Source organism: Equus asinus, chromosome 4, assembly GCF_041296235.1.
Source record: "Equus asinus isolate D_3611 breed Donkey chromosome 4, EquAss-T2T_v2, whole genome shotgun sequence".
Taxonomy (NCBI): Eukaryota; Metazoa; Chordata; class Mammalia; order Perissodactyla; family Equidae; genus Equus; species Equus asinus.
The window spans coordinates 64,742,915-64,765,854 of record NC_091793.1 but is presented as its reverse complement, the minus strand read 5'-3'; the positions used below and the strand labels follow the sequence as shown (position 1 = coordinate 64,765,854).

General features: G+C 38.5%; 1 protein-coding gene across 2 annotated transcripts in view; it reads left to right on the top strand.

Annotated features, from left to right (window-relative positions):
• The window catches only part of CNTNAP5 (contactin associated protein family member 5), a 767,582-nt gene that overhangs the window by 612,266 nt on the left and 132,376 nt on the right, over nt 1-22,940 (top strand). For both annotated transcript variants that reach the window (XM_044769171.2, XM_070507397.1), the window contains exon 14: nt 8,533-8,689. In XM_044769171.2, coding sequence (XP_044625106.1) covers nt 8,533-8,689 — 157 coding nt within the window. The remainder of the gene's footprint in view (nt 1-8,532; nt 8,690-22,940) is intronic.

Here is a 22,940-nt window from a genome sequence, read left to right as displayed (position 1 = left end):
TTAACCTTGCTAATGTTCTTCCTTACAGCTCTTCAAATAAAATATATTATCAACATGCAAAGTGTTATTATATTCTCCCACAAAAACATAATGCAAATATAATCATTTAACTTAATCATTTTGTCCACCTCTTGGTCTGCCCATGAAGGATCCCTGTGGTACACTATAGAGAGGTTTGTCTAGTCCAGCTTTAAATGACCCCATCAAAGTGACTTTTGCCATTTGTTTTGAAAGGTGGTATCATTAATCTTTTCTGTCCCCCCTCCACTTTTGGACTCACTTCAATTAAATAGGCAGAGAGAAGAAAACATTGAACAACACTATAAAAATGTTAATTCCTAATGTCACTGACTAGGTCTTAATCACACTATTAGACATATGTTCTGATTTAATGATCCCAGCCAACAAGCAGCAAGACTCAGATTGACTTTGATGAATGTCTACCATTATTTTCTGATATGGATGAGGCTGTTTTTCTTTCTTACTAAACGTTTCCTCAGAAATGGTATTCTACTTAGAAAGAAAGAGAATATAAATACTTTCTTTGGTTGCCAGAATCTTCTTTCCTAAATCAGTGATTTGATGATTTGTATTTTCATCAGAAAGTGAAACATTTCAGTGCAATCCTCCTTAATTATGTGGCCTTACAATTTTGGTGGCATCTTTCTCTTCTCTCATTTTTTAATCCCACAATGCTTAACTACAGTCAGTGAACTAACGTAGCTTTCTTATGTGCAGAAATCTAACAGTTGCTTCCTAACGACACTGAGGATTCCCTTTCCCTTGTGCCTCTTAACCGCAAAAACTCTTCCCTGGTAGCACTGTTTACTGAAGTCCTCCTCATCACCAAGCCTCAGGTCAAATGCCACCATTTCCATGAAATGAAACCATTTCCATGAAGCCTTTCTTAGGACTTCTGGACAAAATTCACAGTTTCTTATTCTGGGCTTCGCTAACAATTTACTAACTGCTCATTTTGGCCCTAATCTCATTCTGACTTGCATTTCTCTTATCTGTGTACATGTCCTTCTCTCCCTAAATGTTATGAGCTCCTTTGGGGCAGTCATAGTCCATTAAAATTTATATCACTGTGTATCACACCATGACCTTCACACCGCATAGGCTTAAGACATAATTGAATGGAATGTGTGTATGTGTATATATGCACACATGCATAAAGTAATTTATATCATATTTAATTTCATTGTTTTATAAATCATATATATATAAAGTATACATGTAAACATACTTGAATTCTTCATCACCCTATGGGTGGAAGCTGTGATAGGTGACAGTCAAGCGATCAGCCATAGGAATAGTTTCTCTAAAGTTCCATGCAGAGGATGGGAGGCATTGAGCCTAGAAGAGATGAGCCAATACTATGACCCTGGGGAAGACTGCTATCTAATTGAAGGAAGATCCAAGCACCGTTTTTGAAGGGGGTGAAGATAGGCAATAGAGTCAAGATTACACTGCCAATGATTGGAGTTGAGTTGGGATAGACTCAGTGAACTGAGATTGGGTTCAAGTGAGGACTATGGGAGGAAAGAAAGGCAGCTGGAGAAGGGTGCTAGGAGTGACTTCATGAGTGACGGCTAAAGTGCTGTTATAACTGCTGCCATTATGGACCAGAAAATAATGAATTGGGCCCAAACAGAATTGATATTTCTCTTTATTCTCCTCATGCACATATGTGTCTATTTATGTTTCTAACCAAATTGCAAATGTCTTGAAAGCAGAGCCATCATTGATAGTTCCATTTACTTACTTATAATCTCTACAGAATTTTATTTTATGTGGTTGATATCTAATTTGAATTTTATCAGTTATTGTCACAATAATGCTATAGAGTCCGTTGCCGAAGCTCAGCAGCATACGGTATTCAGTACTTATTCTCATGCTCGCATGTCTGTGCACGAGGTGGGATGACTGTGCTTCCTGGCTCACGTTCTGGGGCTCAGGCTGGAGAGGCTGTGACCATCTGGAGGCACGGTCTCATGGTCACGTCAGAGAAGTTCCCTAGAAGCAAGTGGAAACATGCAGGCCTCTAAGGGCTGGACTTTGAACTGACCTGATTGTCATTTCTGTCCTCTTTCAACGGGACAAAGTAAAGAGTGAAATCAAGTCTAACATCAACAGAGTTGGATCTCTGGATGTCTACTCCTCCCAGGAACCCACTGTAACGTATATTTGCTGATCAGTGTAGACATTTTTGAAGTTATAAAAGAAATGAGGTAAACTCTTCCTGTTGGCATATTGAGTTTACCAGAATCCATGCTATGAGCATACTACTTCAAAACTTAGAAATAAAATAAAGACAATAGCAACAATGACAACAACAGCTCCACATGTAGCACTATCTTTATATATTTGCAGAACTGTTTGGAGTTGTTCTTGGACTGTTCAAGCAGCGAGAAGAGGCCAAATTATTTTTGGCTATAGCTGTAGTTGTCACTGGGAGGTTGACGTGCCTACTGTTTCCCAGATTGTCAAGACTTTAACTTAAACAATTGTAGAATTAAAGTGGGGTCTCCAGTTTGCATTATGTTCAACAGCTTATATTAGTTAAGCTATAAAATCATGCAACTAACCAGCTTCACGATTTCTCCTAAATTTCTTACATTAGGAAAATCATAATTTGAACTAAGCATGTACAGGTGGGGTTTATGCTTAGGTGCTAAATAAAATTTATTGTGATTTTTCTCTCCTTGAACCATTTCCCTGTATTTATCACATAAATGTTCCACTTGAGGAAACCTTAGGAGCAGAATGGTATGCTTATGTGTTCATTTGCAAAGCATCTAGATTTGACCTTATGTAATGCTTAAATTCAGATATAATACTTTTCTGAAACTATTCATAAAGGAGTTGATATGGACCCAAATTTCTGAGGCCAAAAGTGAGGATGAAGATATGGCTCTTCTTCCTCCTCCTCCCACTTCTTTCTCTGTCTCTTTCTCACCACACACACACAGGTGTGCATGTGTGCATAAACACACACACACGTGCACACAGACACACTTCCTCCCCAAACTTGAATTCCTTTTATAAGATATTCTACAATATGCAGTTTAATTTCCATCTTCCTTTGACTCAATTGTGAGAATTCTTTTCCGAATTTATGTTGCATTATCTTCTTGAAGATAATTAGAAAAATAGGAAACTGTGGGCTGGCAATCTAAATGGAAGATCAAGCATGACCAAAAGTTTCTACAGTGGAGCCAGGATCTGCAGAAAGGGGGCAAAGTCTTTGGAATTCACCCTGTTCTGATTAAGAAGCAGAGAGGCTCACTGTGTTGAAATGAGCTCAGGGAAGTTATCTGATGAGGAGTTATTATGGACAAACTTAAGGCCACATACTCATGCCTAGTCCGCTATGCCAACTGGGTTAAATGATAGTCCTGCACAATTTTCCGTTTTAACTTGTTTGTTAAATATCAAGGCCATTTTCAAACTTGGAGAGCAATTCAGGTCCTAGGAAAAGAACATAAAAATCTGTGAATAAAAACTCAGACAGGCAATGAACGTTTGAAAGGAAGTCCAGGTATAAACTGTGCCTCTCAGTTTGCGTGTTGTCAGCAACAAAGCCAAACACACTTGCCATTATTTCCTTGAAACTTAGGGTGGGGAAAGCCTGGGAAGACTCCAGCAAGCAGTACTAACATTAGATTCTATTGCACCATTATTATTGTGTGTAAATGTATGAGAGATTAGAGATGTTTATTGATCACGTCTTTATTTTAGTGAATGTAAGAATTTATCTATCACTGATAGTTTTTTTAGTTCTCTCTTATCACTTAAACCGCCCATACATATTGTGCTGAAAGGCCTTAAGTTTTCAACAATGAATTATTATCCCACATATCAGAGCACAGTGACAAAACACAGCGGGTAACCCACAGACTCTTGGGCAAGAATGCTTGGATTCAGATCCTGACTCCGGACTTTCTAGTCGTATGGCCTCCAGGCAGGTGTTTAATCCCTCTCTGTCTCAGTCTCTTTATCTGTAAAGTGGAGGATAATAATAACACATACCTCATAGGGTTGTTGTGATGATTAAATGGGTTCACACATGCAGAGCACTTTAGAATCTGCTGTAACCTAGGACATGCTCATATCAATAGTTTTCTATTGTCACTTTTTTAAGCCTCCTGCATGGCAAGTATGATTGATGCCTGTCTCGCGATAGTCTACCTAGTGTTAACAAAGGACAGTGATCACCTTCTGTGGCCACTTACTGCCATATACTTTCTTACAGGACTTTTTTTTTTAGCGTATATGTAAGCTGATTTTTTCCCAGAGTTTTTTGTATACATGAGGTCATGTAACAATAATAATTCCAAATGCATGGAAGTAATGCAAGTTAATGCAATTCCTTAGTCATCTGTTTTATATCTTGCATACTGAGGACCTCACCACCTCCCCGAGGCGTCAGTGGCTACTGCTGAGCTCCTGGTGGGGTCTCCCAGGAGGACCCAGTTCCTCTACCTTCTTCTCCTTGGTTCTCTTGTGGAAGTCCTTGTGGTATGTACTGCTGCTGGAGCCGTGCATGAAAACCCTGCGTCCTTGCCAAGGGGCAAGCCTCTACAACCCCAAAGCCTTGGCCCCAGAAGCATAAAGCAGGGTATGGGTGTTCCTTTCACGGTGGACAGGCCCAGGTTGCAGGTACCTTTCCCCATTCTGCTCTGTGTGATCACCTGGTTATCAAAGGAAACTTGTTGTCTCTCCCACACCCAACACACATATGCACATCTCAGAATCCTTGGTTTATCAGAAGCACCTCAAAAGAGGTAAATATTTGGATTAATAACCCCATTTTATACAAGAAATCGAGACTTAAGAAGTTTAAAGTACTGATTCATTAAGTGACAGTAAGCGTCTTTTTAGCTCTATGATGGATATTTGTCTTGTTCATGCCTCCTATCATCTTCTGAGTAGCATTTCTGTGTTGGTGAAAATTCACACTGTGGATCTTGGATCTTGCCTCTGCAGCGAAGTCAGAGTTCAAATCCCCAATCTCCTCTTAGCGGGGACACAGGTGAGGGACTTGTGCTTCCTCAATCAGACCACCTGTGTGATGCTCTGACTGGGAGGTGAGCAGCAGGGAAGCAGGCTCTGCGTGGAGCTGCTATTCTGCGGGTGCAGGGGCCATAGGAACACCTCTCTTTGGGGCAACAGGGCCTGCTGGCCTGAGACCCTTAGAGAGAAGTGGCTGTGATGCTGGTGGCATATCAGCTTCAGCTGAGTGGATCTCCTAACAGTTGACATTCAGGGGCAGTGAGCCGGGCAGGGTTTCATCAAGCCAATTCTGCAACATGGTCGGCCCATTAGCCTAAAGCCCATTTCTTCTGTGATCATGATTCTGTGGCAACCTGGTAACTTCCTAAGAAATACCTTTTGGCTTGGAACTATCAGAGAGAATTCTTACATTCCAACCAAGAATCTGATTAATATGAGTTCTATTTTGCCTGTTTTCTGCTCCCTCCTTTTCTGTTAAACATTCCTACTAGAGCTTTCTCAAAATTTTGAAAATCACAGTTTAAGAACCTGGAGATAGATCTGAAGAAAGGCCCTTTCTTACTCTTAGAACTTCACGTCTACCATTTCCTTTGCCTGCTATGCTCTTCTCCAAGTAGCCAGCCACGTGCAACTTGCTTCCTGCCCTCAAGTTTTTCCCAGAGTTTATTGCTTCATCAAGTTCTACTCTGATCATTCTATGTAGGATTGCAACATGCCCCTCTTGGCAGCAACTGGAACCCTCATCCTGCTATGTGGTTTCCATACCTCTTAGCCCTTTCTAAATACTAAATCGTTTAATTATTATTATTGTCTATTTCCTATAATTGCAATGCATGCTTTGGGGGGCATTTTTTGTTTATTTGTTTTTATTTAAGTGACTTATCCCAAGTGCCTAGAATGGTGCCTGTAATATTATAGATGCTCAGTAAATATTTGTTGAATGCATATATTTAAAAAAACATTTATAATTATGCTTTGTTGTTTCATTTTTGAGAGAATTTTCTGTCAGAAGGAAGTCCAATTTCTCCAATGGCCAAAATTTGCAGCTAGGGTGTAGATTCTCTCCCTGATACCTCATTAGAGTCAGGAATTAGAGCAAATCTGTCACCCTTTTGGGTCCTCAGTTTCCTCCTTTGTTGTGCTCTATCTAGTACTCCACAGGAGAGCAAACACAAAGATGGGAGATCTGAGAGGAAAATTTAGCAATAACCCTCCTGCTTTCATATGTGTGTGTGTGTGTGTGTTTCCTCTCTTTGTCCTCTTTTCTCCTTGTCCCTTGACAGTCAGTCAGTTAAAACAAATTGAAACCTTTATACTAATTGCCAGATATGAAGAGGGAACTGCAAGTCTCAGTGGTACAAGACACTGATGGGTTCAAAAGCAAACAAAGCCTTGGGCTGCTAATGGAGGTTCTAGGGGCTTAAGAGACCAAGTAAGAACTGGTGAAACTACTATATGGCAACATATGCACCCTAAGCTCTGCACAGATTGTTTGTTCAGAACTCATACCATTGATAATGATGCTATTAACATGGCCACAACCTTGGCTTAGCTTATAAACAAAAATAATCCATGAAGAGGTTGAATTTTACTATGTGTTCTATATTTTAGATTAGGGAAGGAGAGACCTGGTCAGTGCCAGAGGGAGGGAGAGGTAAAGAGATTTCTTGGACCCAAAGCCAACATTGGCAAACATTCAAATACAGTGTTTCACTCATTTGCTGCCTGGACTCAGACACTGGGATGATCAACCTATTCTTGCCCAAGTCCTGAAAGTGTTTTATGCTCTAAATAAACCCAGCAATCCTCTAGGCCACTTGAGTATGACTTATCTGAGCTAGGATTTAGAAGGAAAACAATTTATTTGAACTAGGTTACAGTGATTTATAGATTTTTGAAACTAGGGAAAATGGATTTATGCCATTTGGAATCATTCTTTAAAAAGAAGACACTGGCTAACAGACATTTCTAACTGGAATTCTATCTTAGAAGATAATAAAGTAGCCTAAAACATTTTAGGCAGAGTGAAGAGTGATATTTGGGGGTGACTATAGTCCGTCAGGCTGTCTTCCCCCTGAATCAGCACCTGCTAAGATACTTCTGCTTTTCATAGTATCCTCCTTAACTTCTTTTCATGGCCTACAGATTCTTGGAAGCTCCAAATTGTCTTTTTCCTTTCTACTTGCCTCAGTGACTTCCATGAAGACTGCAGCAGCAAAAGCAATTCAGAAAAAATTGTTGCTATTTGTATGCATGGATAATTTGTAAATTATATGTTTACAAATCAAGAGTTCCATGCAAAACTAAATCTTGACTAGGCAAATTTCCAACCTAGTCTCATCCTCAAACAAATATTATTATTCTACTTTAAAATGGTAAATCATAAACAATGGTCCCCAATAAATATTTAAATGTGTTTTTTTAAAAATAACCACATATTAAGTGTCATAGGCCAAACAGAAACAAAACAGGAATTTCTAAAGGGAACCTAGGCCTAACCCCAATCAGCTGAATGACATGTAACACCTCCCTCTCTACATATATCTGTTGTTTTGGATACATTCTCATTTTTTGAAAGGTTCTAATTTACTGAAATATTCCCAATCACGAAAGAAAACTCCAACAGATTTTACTAAACTAAACTTTGCAAAGAAAGAAACTGACATGGACAAGACTCAAAAACAGCTTTCTGTCAAATATATAAATCAGAAATTGGAGGTTGCAAACCAGCTTTGTATGAGTTAAGTACGACCTTCAGAAGGACGACTTTGGCCCAAACAGTACTGACCTTCACAGTGTTATTTTTTTCCTCCAAATCTTTGAATTTGAAACTTATGACTTCTCTTAAAAAAAGTTCAGAAGATATGGTAGCCCTGGGGCTCATCTTTGTCATGATGGAAATCAATGGGAGTAGGACAAGACAACCCTCTTCTCTAGACCAACACTCTCCCTTTCACCTTAGTGTCCACTCCTCCTTATAGTCTACCAGAAACTGAGGACTAAGGCCCAGCTTATCTTGGCCCTCATCCTGTTGTTTGTTGTTTGGTAGTTTTAAAAGGAAATTAATCTTTTATCTATCAAATTTATTTGGTCTAAAATCTGGCCCAATTTTCTCAATTGTGATACCTGCCTGATTTGGTAAGCATTTCAGTTTGTGACCCTGCCTCTGAACATTGAGATTAATCAGTATCCTGCTATATAAATACTTTCCACGAAAGTGTTGTTTACATGTGCATATGTATAGACATAGATATATATGTATGGATATATGTGTATAAATACGTATATCTATAGATACATATATGTATAGATATACAGATATTTATAAAAACAGAGAGAAAGGCAAAGAAAGAAAAGAAGGAGAGAAAGAAAAGAGAAAAGGGAAGCGAGGAGAGGAGAGGAAGGGAAAATATATATAATATATATTCTTTAAGACATCTTCATGTCAGTTTCTGTGACATTCTCTGTTCTAATTCAGGCTTGCTGTGACTTGTGAAATGTCTTATCTTTCAGATGGAACACCGTTTACCTGGTGGATTGGGCGGTCCAATGAAAGACACCCTTACTGGGGAGGTGTTCCTCCTGGAGTTCAGCAGTGTGACTGTGGCCTGGACGAGAGTTGCCTAGACATTCAACACTTTTGCAATTGTGATGCTGACAAGGATGAATGGTAATGAGAATCATGATCTTTCTGCAGTTGTGGAGGAAGCACCTTAATTGACGCATAAAATTTCCCTCAAGAGAGTAGAACGTGGATGAGAAATTCAATATGAACTAGGAATCCCTAATGACTGTGCTTGTTTTTAACTTCGAAAATAGCCAATTCCAGTACTTTTAGGGCTGTTGCTGAGGTTTGTAACATAAAGCATGTTGTCACATCATCACCTCCTTATATTCTGAACATTCCACTTTAAACAAAGGGATGAAATGTAATGTTCAGCTTTGCAATTTAGTCAGTGTTTCTATAATGTGTGGAGTATAAATTTTGGGAGAGATAGTATGGGAGATAGAGATGTGTAATTATACAGACTGTTTCTTTATTGTCCCATTTCCGCACTGATGTTTCAGTCACCTGCCCACGCTTTTGTAGCTAGTAAAAATATAGCAAAGAAAATTTATATTTATTGAATATCTATTTAATCCTCACAACAATCTATTAATTCTGTATAATTTTCTCATTTTTACATCTTAAAGTTGAGGAATGTAGATTACAAAGAAGTTAAATCATTCTCCCAAGGTCACACACATCTACTAAGTGACAGATCCCGAATTTGAATTCAGCTATATCTGAGGTCAGAATCTCTCTTACTCTCCTACACCAAGTTACTTTTGTAAAAATAGTTTAGTTTTAACTTCCCATGTCCATTACATCTACTTTTCCTTTTTCTTTCAGGGAAAATGCTTGTTTTTCACTGTATTGATTATGAAAAGGTGACCAGGACATTTCTAAACCCATTTTTGTTTTGACTGAATTTAAAACAAATTTAGTTTTGACTTTTGTAATTTTACCTGCTTCATCAAATGCTGCTCAATTATATTTAAGAATTCCTATATCAAGCTGCTCTCAACCCAGCTGAAATTTCTAAGTATTTTTCCTTCCCTGCTCAGATTCCTAACAGCAAGGATTGCTAAATGTTGAATGCTGAATGCCTTAAATTTCATTGCTTCCAATGAAATTTAAGGTTGAGTCACATCCTCAGTTCAGTGAAGAAAGGATCAAACATTTGGCTCCTTCAAGTCCTAGTAGATGGGCCACCTCTTCAGATGCTGTGGGATTGCTTGGGCTCCAAGGCAAGTTACTTGAGTGCTTCCTCCCAGCCTTAAAATCATCACCTGGGTAAAATCAGGTGAAGTTGACTAGAGGTGGGATAGACTTCTCCATTCTGTGGGTCCCCACTTTACCCTGCAGTGACTTCTATCACAGCATTATGGATGCCAGCAAATCAAATATACCTCGTGTCCCAGATGGAGACCGTGTCTCTTAACATTATATCCATTAAGAACTACTTCTTGTACAGTAGGAACTTGGTGGTAGTGAGCTGAAGAGATGAATTCAGAAGATCTATGAGGAGGAAAGGTGATGACAAAATGGCATCTACAGGGGCTGGCCCCGTGGCCTAGTGGTTAAGTTCGCACGCTCCGCTGCAGGCGGCCCAGTGTTTCGTTGGTTCGAGTCCTGGGCGCGGACATGGCACTGCTTGTCAGACCACGCTGAGGCGGCGTCCCACGTGCCACAACTAGAAGAACCCACAACGAAGAATACACAACTATGTACCGGGGGCCTTTGGAGAGAAAAAGGAAAAAATAAAATCTTTAAAAAAAAAAATGACATCTACAAGCTTGAGAAATACGTGTGGAAGGACTAAGTGGTTGTATTGCCAGGGAAACATATTTAAAGTCTTGTGCAACCAGCAGTTTAGATTCACTCTTTTTTTGGATTCATTAATTTCCTGTCACTGTGTATGAAATTTGAAATTTATAGATTTTATAGACTTGAATGGAAACACCTTAATTTCCTTGTGAATAATCAGATAAGCTAATATAGAGGGAGGCAGAATATAAAGATCCATTGAGACGAGGAGTGTTTCTCCTCATTACCTTCTACTCTCACTCCCTTTTTGTCTGAATTCTCGACCTTTGCTCACTGTTGCACTTCCTATGGTGTAGCTGTTGCCCTCTCAGCACTGCTTCAGCGCCTTGCTCCCCAGAGAACGAATGACCAGGGCTTAATTTACTGAACACAGAAGGGCCGTGATGGAGAATGGCATCACATCACTTAAATGTGGAAAATGAGACCATCATGTTGAAGTGCCTCTACATCCTCTTTCCAAGGACTTTCACTGATCATCTCTTCTACTCAGACTTCAGCCTCTCCCTCCTTTGACCTACTCATTAGTACACTAAAGTTTGAACCCCTCATATCTTGACTTAACTTTACCGTCTACGCTGTGCTCAGAGGAACTCTTCAAGCTGTCCCTTCTGAGGTCAGAATCTCTCTTACTCTCCTACACTAAGTTACTTTTGTAAAAATAGTTTAATTTTAAGTTCCCATGTCCATTACATCTACTTTTCCTTTGTTTTTCAGGGCAAATGATTGTTTTTCACTGTATTGATTATGAAAACGTGCACAGAACACTTTTAGACCCACTTTTGTTTTGACTGAATTTAAGTCATCCCCTCTTTGGTTTTGGCTTTCCACACATTTCAAATTTTGGTTTCAGACTGCATGGCGCTTCTAGTATCACTGGTGTTCTGGGTGTTTCTAAGAAACCTCAAATATCTTTACCTTGTAAAATTCTCTCAAGTTTCTGCTCATGGGTAAAGTTAATCAGAAAACTTATTGGGGCTGGTATACCATCTTGTGGATAGCAGTTTAATATATTACAACTCCTAGATAATATTGTCGCTTGAAAATGTTACCTATCTTATACTGAAGTGTTCTTAGTATTTTATATATTATATCTCATATCATCGTCCCAACAACCCTTGACGTTGGTTTTACTATCTCCTTTCCTACAAAAGGAAATGGAGGCTCTGAGATGATAAGTGACTGGTTATGGTCAGCTGACTAAGGGAGCAGAGTTGGGATTATAGCTGAATCCAAGGATGCTGTTGCTGACTATATCAAAGGAACTGCTACATTGGGATTTCGAGTCATGGCAGCCAATGAGGATGCCAGAGAGTCCTCTCCCAGGGCCTCTCGAATCACATCATAGCAGTATATTTGTTTCTTTCTGCTAAGTCAGGCTGTTCAGGCAAACTGAACCATCTTTCAAGCTTCTGCTAATTAATAATACTTTATTCTGTCTTAATAAATCTCTGTATCTGAATAACTTGCTGTCATATATTTCAGTGAGATCCAAGTAAATGAAGAAAATTAGTGTATGTTTTGGGAGTGGGTAAAAGTGAGGCATCTCAAAATACTGAGGTGGGTGGAGAGAAAAATGAAGTATCTCAATGAACACCGAAAGCACAGCTCCTTCTTAGACTAAAGGGAAGCCACGACAAGACATTTGAATCAGGTGTACTGTGAGCTGACTACTTAGGAGAATCCATCTCACCGAAAGAACTGAACAGGAAGAACAAAAAAGAAATGAAGAATCTTGTATTGAATAACAATTTCATAGCTAATGATTGTTTGCAAAGGAACTTCTCTTCAGTTTAATGATTCATCCTGTAGAAATCCTCCCAACCAGGAGTTTTCTGACCCAGCTACTTTAGACTGTTGGACTGCTGAAAGGAAGAAAGAAAATTCTGGTGACAGCTCCAGCCTACAGCCCCTGCAGATAGCACAAGAGAGTGGCGGGCTGTGTGGGAGGTGGAAAAACAGTCATTCACGTAGAGGGTAGAAGGATACAGAGGATGGTAGGGGCCGCAAGTTGGAGAAGGGAGGGGAATTGCTCACAGTGTGCCTCTTGGTGATGGCCCTTGGCCTGAATGAGGAATTTTCTCCTCCAAACAACCAGGAGAACTAAAGTGTAGCCCTCTTGCTTAACAGCAGAACATTCTTCTATTTTTTCATAAGAAAGAGCAGACATTTTTATTTGATTTTTGGTAACTCTGTTCTTTGCCTCTTGCCCTTAATGCACCCTGTATAAAGCTACATTGCACAAAATAAGAAGCAAAAATGGTGTAAGGTTTAAATTCCGGTCATCTGATCATCCAGAAAGGGAAACTACTGTTCTTTTTCTTAAAGAACCGGATATTTTTAGGGGATTTTTTTTTTAAGTAGATGGAATCCTGGAGTTTCAAACCACTCTTTAGCCCTTGATTCCACTTCTCTGCCACAAAGAAATTATTTAATAAGTGGTGCTGAATCCATGAATGAACCATGGGTAAATGACTTCTGTTGGACGTATTTTTACCTCTCTCTCTTGTGGTCAGTCAGGTCATGGTTATTCTGGGATTAACTGATATTTACTTCACTCTTAGCTATTACCCATCTTTTATAATGTCATAGGAAATATTTATCCAAAGTTTAACCCAAACTTTTTGCTGCAGATTGATTTTATCCTGGCTATCAAAAAGAAGTTTGAAGTGATCACTATGCTCCAAAGTTATTTTTTTGTATGTTTGCCTTCAACTTTTCTCTTTAGTAAATTCATGTCTAATCCAGTCTGAGGACCTTGTCTTCACAAAGACCTTTCATTCCTTTCCCATGAGATTTAATGAGACAATTGCCTTTAGGAGGATGATGCTAGATACATTCAAGGGGTTTAGGGTTTTGCTGTTTCCTCATATAGGTTATTCTTTGATCTCTCAGACCTTCTTTGATTTCTTCAAAACCTCCACCTCTGAGATTCTCAGACTTGGTGCAGTAAGAGTGCTTCATATATGGCGGGATCCTAAAACAGGGCTAGAATCCTGAATCCTGAGAGAAAGGCAAGTGTCGCCTCAGAACACACTAAGACTCTATCTCTTATTAAAAAAATAATATTGTACAACCTCTGCTGGTTGAATTGTATTATTTGTGAACCTGTTTATGAGCTATTTCACTGCTTATTGAATTTTTGAAGGGCTTTGCCCCAAGTAGGCAGAGATTATGAATGGTTTATCTGGGTTTTTACTCAGTCAGTCCCTGAATTCCTACATGCATCTAGCCATGTAATCAGGGCCAGCACTTTGTGTGGGAGAGAAGTATGCTTGGCATGTGGTAGATCCTTTATGTATTAACTCCTGAATGAATTAATGAATGAATGAAATAATAACTAATTTTTTTTCCTTTCTCCCCATTCTCTCTTGCTAAACAAATATGCCCTCTACTTGCTAATTATAGTCTGCCACTTTATCCATTAAATTTTCACTTAAAGTATGTATGCTGGGGCAACTGTACTGGCTTGTTTACACTAAGGATCCCATGACTAGGTTTCAGATTGTTTTTAGACAATGTTTTGTGGTATATCCAGTGGAGAGAATAGAAGGCATCATATACTTAAGAGAAGAAGGGACAATACAAAAATGGGGAAAAAGAGCTTACAACTAGAGGTTGAAAATTCAAGACTGATGTACCACATCATTACAGAATTGTGGAATTCTAGACAGAATAAAATAGTTGATATTTTGCCAAGAGTAGCATTAAGGAGGTTTATTTATTTTTTATACAATGATGCCCTTCTCCTATTATCTCTTGGGAAAATCTCTAATCTAAGCAATTTAAGACCTATAGTTCTGGAAAACAAAACATACCTGTAAAACATTCTGTCTTATGCTTGTAGGAAATAATTAAAGATGTAGACTGAGGCTTCTATTACATCAGATATCCGTCAAGTTATGCAGATATATTATCTCTAAATTGTCTGTGAAGTTGCATTATTTGAGTAATTGCAAAATGATGAGTATCAAAAATAGATAGAACTCAAAAGTCAATGTCAAGATTAAGAGTTTACATTTGTATAATGTATTGTATACAGTATTTTGATTTGGACTATTATTGTATATCAAAATACTATAATTCTATTTAAAAATGCATTGAGATTTGGCTTCTATTCGCCTGTTAATCACTATGTGTATGGCGTTAATCACCTAAACAGTAGCTCTTACTAAGATCCAAAATACTTGGATGAGCTGCTCTTTTGTCTGCTCTGCAAATTCACTTACAATGGTCAGTTCTGACCCACCCAATTTATGTGTCTATATTTAATAATGCATAAAGGAATTATTTTTCTTGATTTTTTAACTTTTGGGAGTTTTTATTACAGAAGAAATATGTTCTACTTTATCTTTATGGTAAAAATTTTAAATATTTCAGAAATATTAAATAAATATAAATAAATATTTAAATAAAAAAATAAAAGCTCCTCCATCACCATCACTTGGAATTCTCTTACCTCTACCCCATATATAAAATCTTGCTTCTAGAGATAATAGTTGGGTATGTAGGGTACTTCTCCATACGTATACTACAGATATACACATATACTACATACATATGCATACTTTCTATGCATATATCATATTTATTAAGATATGTTCATTCATTTTATCTTTTACTTATTTTTTTATTTTTTAAAGATTGGCACCTGGGCTAACAACTGTTGCCAATCTTTTTTTTTTTTTTTTCTGCTTTATCTCCCCAAACCCCCTCTGTACACAGTTGTATGTCTTAGTTGCAGGTCCTTCTAGTTGTGGGATGTGGGACACCGCCTCAACGTGGCCTGACGAGCTGTGCCATGTCCGCACCCAGGATCCAAACCCTGGGCTGGCGCAGAGGAGCATGTGAACCTAACCACTCAGCTATGGAGCCGACCCCTGTTCATTCATTTTTTACTAAATGTGAGATCATATTAAAAATATTGTGCAACCTGCTCTTTCCACATAAAATAAGCTTGGAGATCTTTTACCTGGCATCCTTAAATAAGCACAAAAATGAATCCATTGTGTCCATTTCAACAGCTGCAAAGTGTTCTATAATATAATTATATCATAGCTTATTTTATTATTCCTTTATGACAAACATTTTATTTCTAAAGGATTTTTTACTATTATAAAAAATGCTGCAATGTGTATTTTTGGTCTTGATTTATACTTTTTTCTACTTTTAAAATTATTATTTCTATTGAATAGAATCCTATTTTAGAATTGTGTAATTATCCACTTTTCTATTTTGATAGATATGGCCAAATTGCTGAAGGCATTTAGGAGGTTCTACAGACTATAAGGAATCAGAACTGGCCCCCTTGACTCTGTGGGGTGAAATGGTCCTCTTCCTCAGGAGGCAGCTTTACCAAAGGAAAATGCAGAACTCGCTAGAGTCCAAATATGGCCATACAGGGAAATGTTCTATCTCCTTTGCAAATCTGACTTGTAGGTTTTTAGTGAAAATATCATGAACTAATACATGTAACACACTTAGAACACACACAATTGTAGCTACTTTCACTGGCAGCAGCCTCATTTTCTGGATGTAAAATGTAATTTATCTGTAAGTGATATTTTATTATGTAATGGGATGATCAAATCCTGGAATTGTCACTTATTAACTGTGGAGCCTAAATCATTTAGCCTCTCTGAGCTTCAGGTTTCTAATTTATTTTATTTTTATTTAAACAAGAAACATCTATCTCTGGGCAGTACTGGCTGGGTTAGCAATAATTTGTACATCTAGCAGATGTGCCATATAGTTGGTTCTCAAAATTTGTTAGTCACCATTTTTATTATTATATTCTCTATTTTTACAGTATCTTAAATAAACTAAGAGGTGACATTGATTTATAAAAGTTAAACTAATTCCTAAGAAAAGTATACATAAATATATGCAATAAAATAGATATGAGAGTTAAATAGCATGTCAGAAAAGTCAAAAATATCATTTAGCCATTAAACTCTAGGTGAAATAAGGAAAAAACACTGAAGGCCCCTCTTCAAAAAATGGGGCTGCCCTCTGAAAGTTCACCAGTAAAAATCAACAAATAACGGATGGGTCTTCCTGCAATAGAAAGAAACCAAAAGATTTCTTGTAAATGTGTAACAAAAGGGTTTGTGGACTCTCAGAACTCCTGTCAAGGTGACCCAATTGTAATCTCAGGGAATGCAGGCCTGGAAAATGATTGCAAATTAGTAAACTGAAACCTAATCAATGGAATTATATCTTGTGTGGAGAAAGCCCTTGTGAAAGGAACGGGACTGGTCAGCCTGAGATGCAGGAGGACAGCTCAAGGACCCAGGGCCTGGCACTGTCATCCCAGCACTGCCAGAGAACATGTAGACTAAATTAGAGAAATGGCTTCTGCTCATGAGAGAGCCGCTCTTTGTAGCAATGAGACCAGGCCTTGAGAACAGCAGAGCACAGTGGTTTCATCAGCAAAGGCTTTGCTGTTCAAATCTAGGCTCAAATCCTTGCCTCTCCATTTGCAAGTGACGCGCCTGAAGAGTTTTGTCACCTTTCTGAACCTCAGTTTTCTCTCCCGTACAAAGCAGATAACGATCATAACATCATCATAGAGTTGTCCTCAGGATTAAATAGATAATGAGCAAAACTGTTTTAATGCCCACATGACCACAGAAAGGCAAGAGGCAGCTCCCGTGCTCAGCTCCAAAAATGTGAGGTGCTCAGCTGAACCCCAAGACCATCAGTAGTTTCTAAGAATAGCAGCCCAAATTTGAGCAATGGCTCCAATTTATGGATTGTTTTCGTTAGAAAGAACTTGTCTCTGTAAAAGATAATTGTGGTTTTAAATAGTATTTTATTGTCCACTATATCATGTTAAATATTTTGGAATTTGGACACTACCTGTAAGAGAAAGAGACTTCTTAAAAGGTTTTAAGCAATAAAGTATGAAACATGGTTCTGGGAGTAGTATGGAGAAGAGTGAGAGGTAGGAAGAGAGGAGACAGATTAGCAGCATGGAGCCAGTTTAACCATTGTCAAGGCCCAGGCAGAGTCTCTGGGGCCTCAAAATAAACTGAGGCCAGGAGGATGAGGATAAGGCAGTTGAATGGAGAGACACAAAAAAGGTGAGACTAGTGGAAATTTTGGGTCAGGAATGAGAGAACAGATGAGGAAAAGAGGAGAAATGAAGACCTGAGTGTGTAGGGCCTCAGCAACTGGGAGCCTAAGGCCAAGTCATTGCCAGAATTAACACAGACAAGTAGGCAATCCGATCACTGGAAAAGTGACAAGTCAGGGAGATTTGGGCATGTTATTTAGAGATGACTATTGACATCCAAGGGAGATGTTCAGTAGGCAGTAGGCAGTTAATGAATCTATGTTCATGAAATAACATGTTTGTGTGTGTGAGTGTGTATTTGTATGCACATGCATTTGTAACAGGAAAGAAGGCTACATTGTGAAATGCTGCAACAAAGTGGAATAAGTTAGGGTCTAACTCTTCCAGGAATATTAGCAATTCAGTGAGAGAATTTGCAGTAGAGTGAAAGGAGACAAGACTCATCTGGTAGTTTGAGGAGGAAAAAGGAGAGAAGGAGGATGAGATAAGAAAGAGAATGCAGACAGTTTTGTGAATAAGTTTGACTCTGAAGAGAAAAAGGAGAAAGAGAAGTAATTATGTTGAGAGTTAGGATTGAAGAAGCCTCAAGCTGCTAATGGAGCAAGCAGAAACAGCCAGGAGAGAGGGAGAAGTGGAAGGTGCAGGATAAAAGGAGTGCCTACCTGAAAGGAAAGTGCTTTGAGAAGGCAGAAAAAATGTAATTCAAAATGCAGGATAAAGTGTTTGCCATGGACAAAGACAGGGTTCCTCAAGCTGAGAGGAGGCGAATCACGGTGTATATAGACGGTCCCACGTTTTAGACATCCTTGCCATATTGCTGATTAATGTCAAGATTATTGTCTACAAAACGTCTACTTGTTCTCCAATGGCAAATACAAGAATTACACACACAAGTCAATATGTGAGTAAATGTCAGAAAGGACTATACGGAAAGATGAGATTATGACAGAAGTTCAGAGAAAGAAGGAAAGAACCTAGAACGTTTGGGGACATTTTTGAAGAGGAACTGGATTTGATTTTGGTGAAATTTGGAGAGTTTGGAGGCAACGAACAGTTGATTTGTTCCAGAAAATTAGAGAGATATATTTGAGAGTCATCAGCACCCAAGTGGCATTGAATGGCAAATCTGTGCTATATAATCCAATAATTTTGACTTTTAATCTTCTACTTGCTTCCTGAATCCTACATCTTTACTGAGTACAATCTAGAAGGGTAACTTTCATGGCACTCCTGAATGTTTCTTTCTCTCATATCCAAAGCATGTTCATCAAATTATGCCTCCAAAAATCTACATCTGTGGTAGTACTTTTTTTTTTGAGGAAGATTAGCTCTGAGCTAACATCTACTGCCAATCCTCCTCTTTTTGCTGAGGAAGACTGGCCCTGAGCTAACATCCATGCTCATTCTCCTTTACTTTATATGTGGGACACCTGCCACAGCATGGCTTGCTAAGTGGTAGGTAGGTGTGCACCTGGGATCCCAACCAGCGAACCTGGGCCGCCAAAGTGGAACGTGCAAACTTAACCCATGCGCCACCGGGCCGGCCCTGTGGTAGTATTCTTTTTAAATCAATTTTACAGCCATAAAGTCTTGAGGACCATTTTAATTTTTTATTAATAAAGTGGTACTGGGTAAACTTTGGCTGGATTCATATAGTAAGATCTGATTTTCTTTTCTCACAAATGCTTAAGAAAAGTCCCAGAGTTTCAGGTTTCTAGAGGAGTTTTAGAAGAAATATCGTTTCTGAAATTTTAAAATATATGCCAAAATTCTCTTGTTTTTCCTCGCATTTTTTATGCTATAAGCAGGACTCCTGATATGGTCTGGTCAGTGTGGGACACAGCTGGATAGATATGATTTCCTGGTGTGGACTTGTATATGTGACCACAGTCAATGCTTACACTTGCTTTTGTTGGTAACTGGGTGACCCTCAAGCTCATTTTGAGCTTCTTCTCATCTAATCCCCTACGTCTTTTTTATCTGGACATCTTAAGAAGGAAGACAAAAGGGAAATAACTGCCTTAACCAAAGCTAAGATAGAATTATCGGCAAGCATCCGTGCGGTGCTTTAGACTTCAGAGCTGTTTGTGGGCACCTTCCTGGCCATTCCTTTCTCGCAGCCACAGGAAATGGAGGGCAGCATGTCACTCACTCCAGGGAAGGGTGTGAAGTCTCTTGGACTAATCCATTCAGATTCACAGAAGGGCTTCAAAGGGAGCTGAGGTATTGAGTTCTTGGATAATTTTCCAGGGTTGTCTACCTTATGCATAATGCTTTATTTGCTACTTTTTTGTGACTGAAAATGAGAAGGATATAAAAAGGAAGAAAAAAATCCTCGCTTAATAGGCTCAGTCACCCAAATGATTCTACTGAAAGAAGCTTACAGAGCAGCAGCTAACTAAAATTGGTTGATGAAAACAAATGGCAACGTGTGACTTTTCACGACACTTAACTCGAATGATGCACTAAGAAATCAGTGGCCCCTGCTCTGTTCTGCAATTCTGAATTCGGAACAATCCCGAGATTCAGATAGTTAAACTGAGAGGACTAGTTCTGAACTATACTTTAGCTCTTGAGAATATTTGAGTCTTTTTCTTAATGCAAATGTTTGATCATTAGATCATGTGCACTTCTTGAGGACCACATGTCTATTCCTTGTGCCCTCAGAGCCTCCATAAGCTGGGATCTCTAGCTGTCTTGTGCAGTCATGCCAACAGTGAGGCTCCCTTTCTGGTTTTTTTTTTACACATTCTTTGCATTTCACAATTTTATTTCAGTCTTGACAGGAAATTTCAACTATTGAGTCTCTACTATGCAATAGTCACTGTCAACTGTTTTATATACATTATCTACTTTGATTTATACAACAATCTAAAATTACTATCATTATCCCCATTTAAGAGATAAGAAGACTGAGGCCCAGAGTGACCTCACTGACATCATACAGCTAGTGTGTTGAGACACATGGATTCAGCCAATGTCAGTCTGATATGAGTGGCAATGCTTTCCCACAACATAATTATCACCTCTGTACTTATAAAGTACAGGAGTACCCTGTAACCTTATGAAGGGCCTCACATATCATTCCAAAGGAAGACAAAGTCTGTAAAGTGCTTGCCCATGAGGAGACAAGTTCAAACAAAAGAGAAAGAAAAACAAATCAGTGTGTGGAAAGTCAAATCAAAAACTGCAAACTCCTTGCCTATCAATAGGTAGCACCATAATTTGCATCATTTTCTTATGCCTAAAATCCACCACTACCCTCCACTGCCAAAATGTTCCACCCATTAATGTTTTGAAGTGTTTGAATCATACCTATCACTCAGAAAGTAAATTAAATCCAATTTTATTCTGAATGTGACCCTAAGAGCATGAATAAATATGCAAAGTCCCTCTGACGCCTAGGGTGCCTGGAGGCTACACACAGCCATCACCTGAGCTTGATTGACCCGTGCTGAGTTGGTTCTCACCACGTTTTCTTTTCTTTAAGAATTTTAAATTCATTGCCAAGATTTAAACATTAAGAAGTTTTGCATTAATATTCCAGCCTTGCCCCTGGTCTTACATTTGTGAATAGCGTAATTACCTGTTACTAATGGGTGTCACTGTCCTCTTTAGACAAGACACCCACTTTCTACTAGTCTTTCTCTCTCTCTCTTTTTTCTCTGACACTGAAGCTGTGTGTCAGCTTCCATTTATCATCTAACATAAAGCTGGTTTCACTCATTTTTATTACTTGCCTGGCCCCTGTAGGCATCTGAGTTTGTTTCTATAGCAGTAAACGACTTTGGAGAGAGGTTGCTTCTCCTTTTTTAAGTTTTTGGATAAAAAGTATTTTTGGTAATGTGCCTTGTATCATCAAACTAAATATGAAGTTTTTTTCTCTGTTATTTGGAAGGGATTTTTATTTTTAGAGTGTTATTTGTATATTCCGATACTTTGACACAAGGGCCTCAAATAGGTGTAGACAAGAGGCCATGGTGTATGAGGGAGGCAGTAGTTAGCATGGACAGACTTCAGAATCTACCATTTTCACCATAAGAATGAAAATGGAAAGAAATAAAATCCTATAGCAATATAGAGTTTCTTCAGGGGAGAATCTAGGTTTGGTCTCTGTTTCACTTTGCTACTTGGAACTTACTTTGAAATGTCTGCTTGAACAGATTTTTGAAATGTGAAAACACAAATTTTATTCTGTGGCTACGGATCACTCATAGATAGATATGCTTTTCAAATAGAAACAAAAGTCTTATTCCAGGTCCTTTGAATGGCCTCTAAGTACAGCCACTCAAATTTTAGAAATTTTAAATAATGGATAGTGCATTTCTTTACATTTTTGGTTAGTAGACCTATAGGGGTATGTGTACAGGTGAATATCTGATTTATTTATAACCAAGATGAATTGATATATTTTCCTCCAAAACTCCTGAGTTGGATGCCAAATCTTAACATTTAATTTTCCACAGTGTGCTGTGTAGTATAAGATCTCCAATGCAGAATCATAGCCGGTGCATAAAAAGATGAATTGACTTGCCTGAGGCCACGGAGTGTTTCAGGGACAAAGATGAGAACTAAAATGAGTATCACCACTACTTTTGAACATTTACCATAGATCAGGCACCATGCTAAGTGACTGTATAATCTCATTTAATCCTCCCAATAACTCTGTGATGTAGACTTTATCTTAATTTTATCATTGAGAACTCTGGGGAATCTCATAAATGAAATGATGTGCTCAAGCTAGGAACTGGGACCTGGGATTCCAGAACAAATCTGTGTGCTTCTAAGGTCATGTCCTTAAAGCAGTTTGTCACACTATTTCGTCCTTGCCGTCCCTCCCCAATTAATAATTTGGTATATTATTTTTCTTGTCTGTTAACTAGGAGCTGTAAATGATATGTAAATGATATATTTAATTTCATAATGATTTTAGGTGTTTTTGAGTATTTGTTGACTGCTTTGTGGCTACAGAGAAAGAGAGTCAATATGTATCTGCTCCTTTGTGTTCTTGTTATCAAATTGCTGCTTCATACACTTTCCCATAAATATTGGTGCCTGGTGCTGTGTCACCCAATTCCCAAGTACAGGCAAAATGATCCATCCTGTGCTTGACTGAGGCTTTGTGGTTGAGGAGTCCAACCCATTTGTGGGCAGTTCTTAGACTGCTTTGTATTGTTTCAGTTCAGCTGAGATTAACATATACATCTATCGCATCCTTGTAAATTTAGGCGTGGGATAGATACCAAGAATGTGACTTGGCCCCACCTTTAATGCCATGTGACCTTAGGTAAGTTATCTAATATCTCTGAGCCTCAGTTTCTTCATTTGTGAATGGCAATATTGGCACCCACTGCAGAGTGGCATTCTGTGGTAAAAAATATACTTATATATTTTTGGCTCAAAAGAGTTATTCATTCAATGCCAGTTTCTTACCTACATTTTTTTACTCTCATTTAAATGGTATGGTCCTTACCA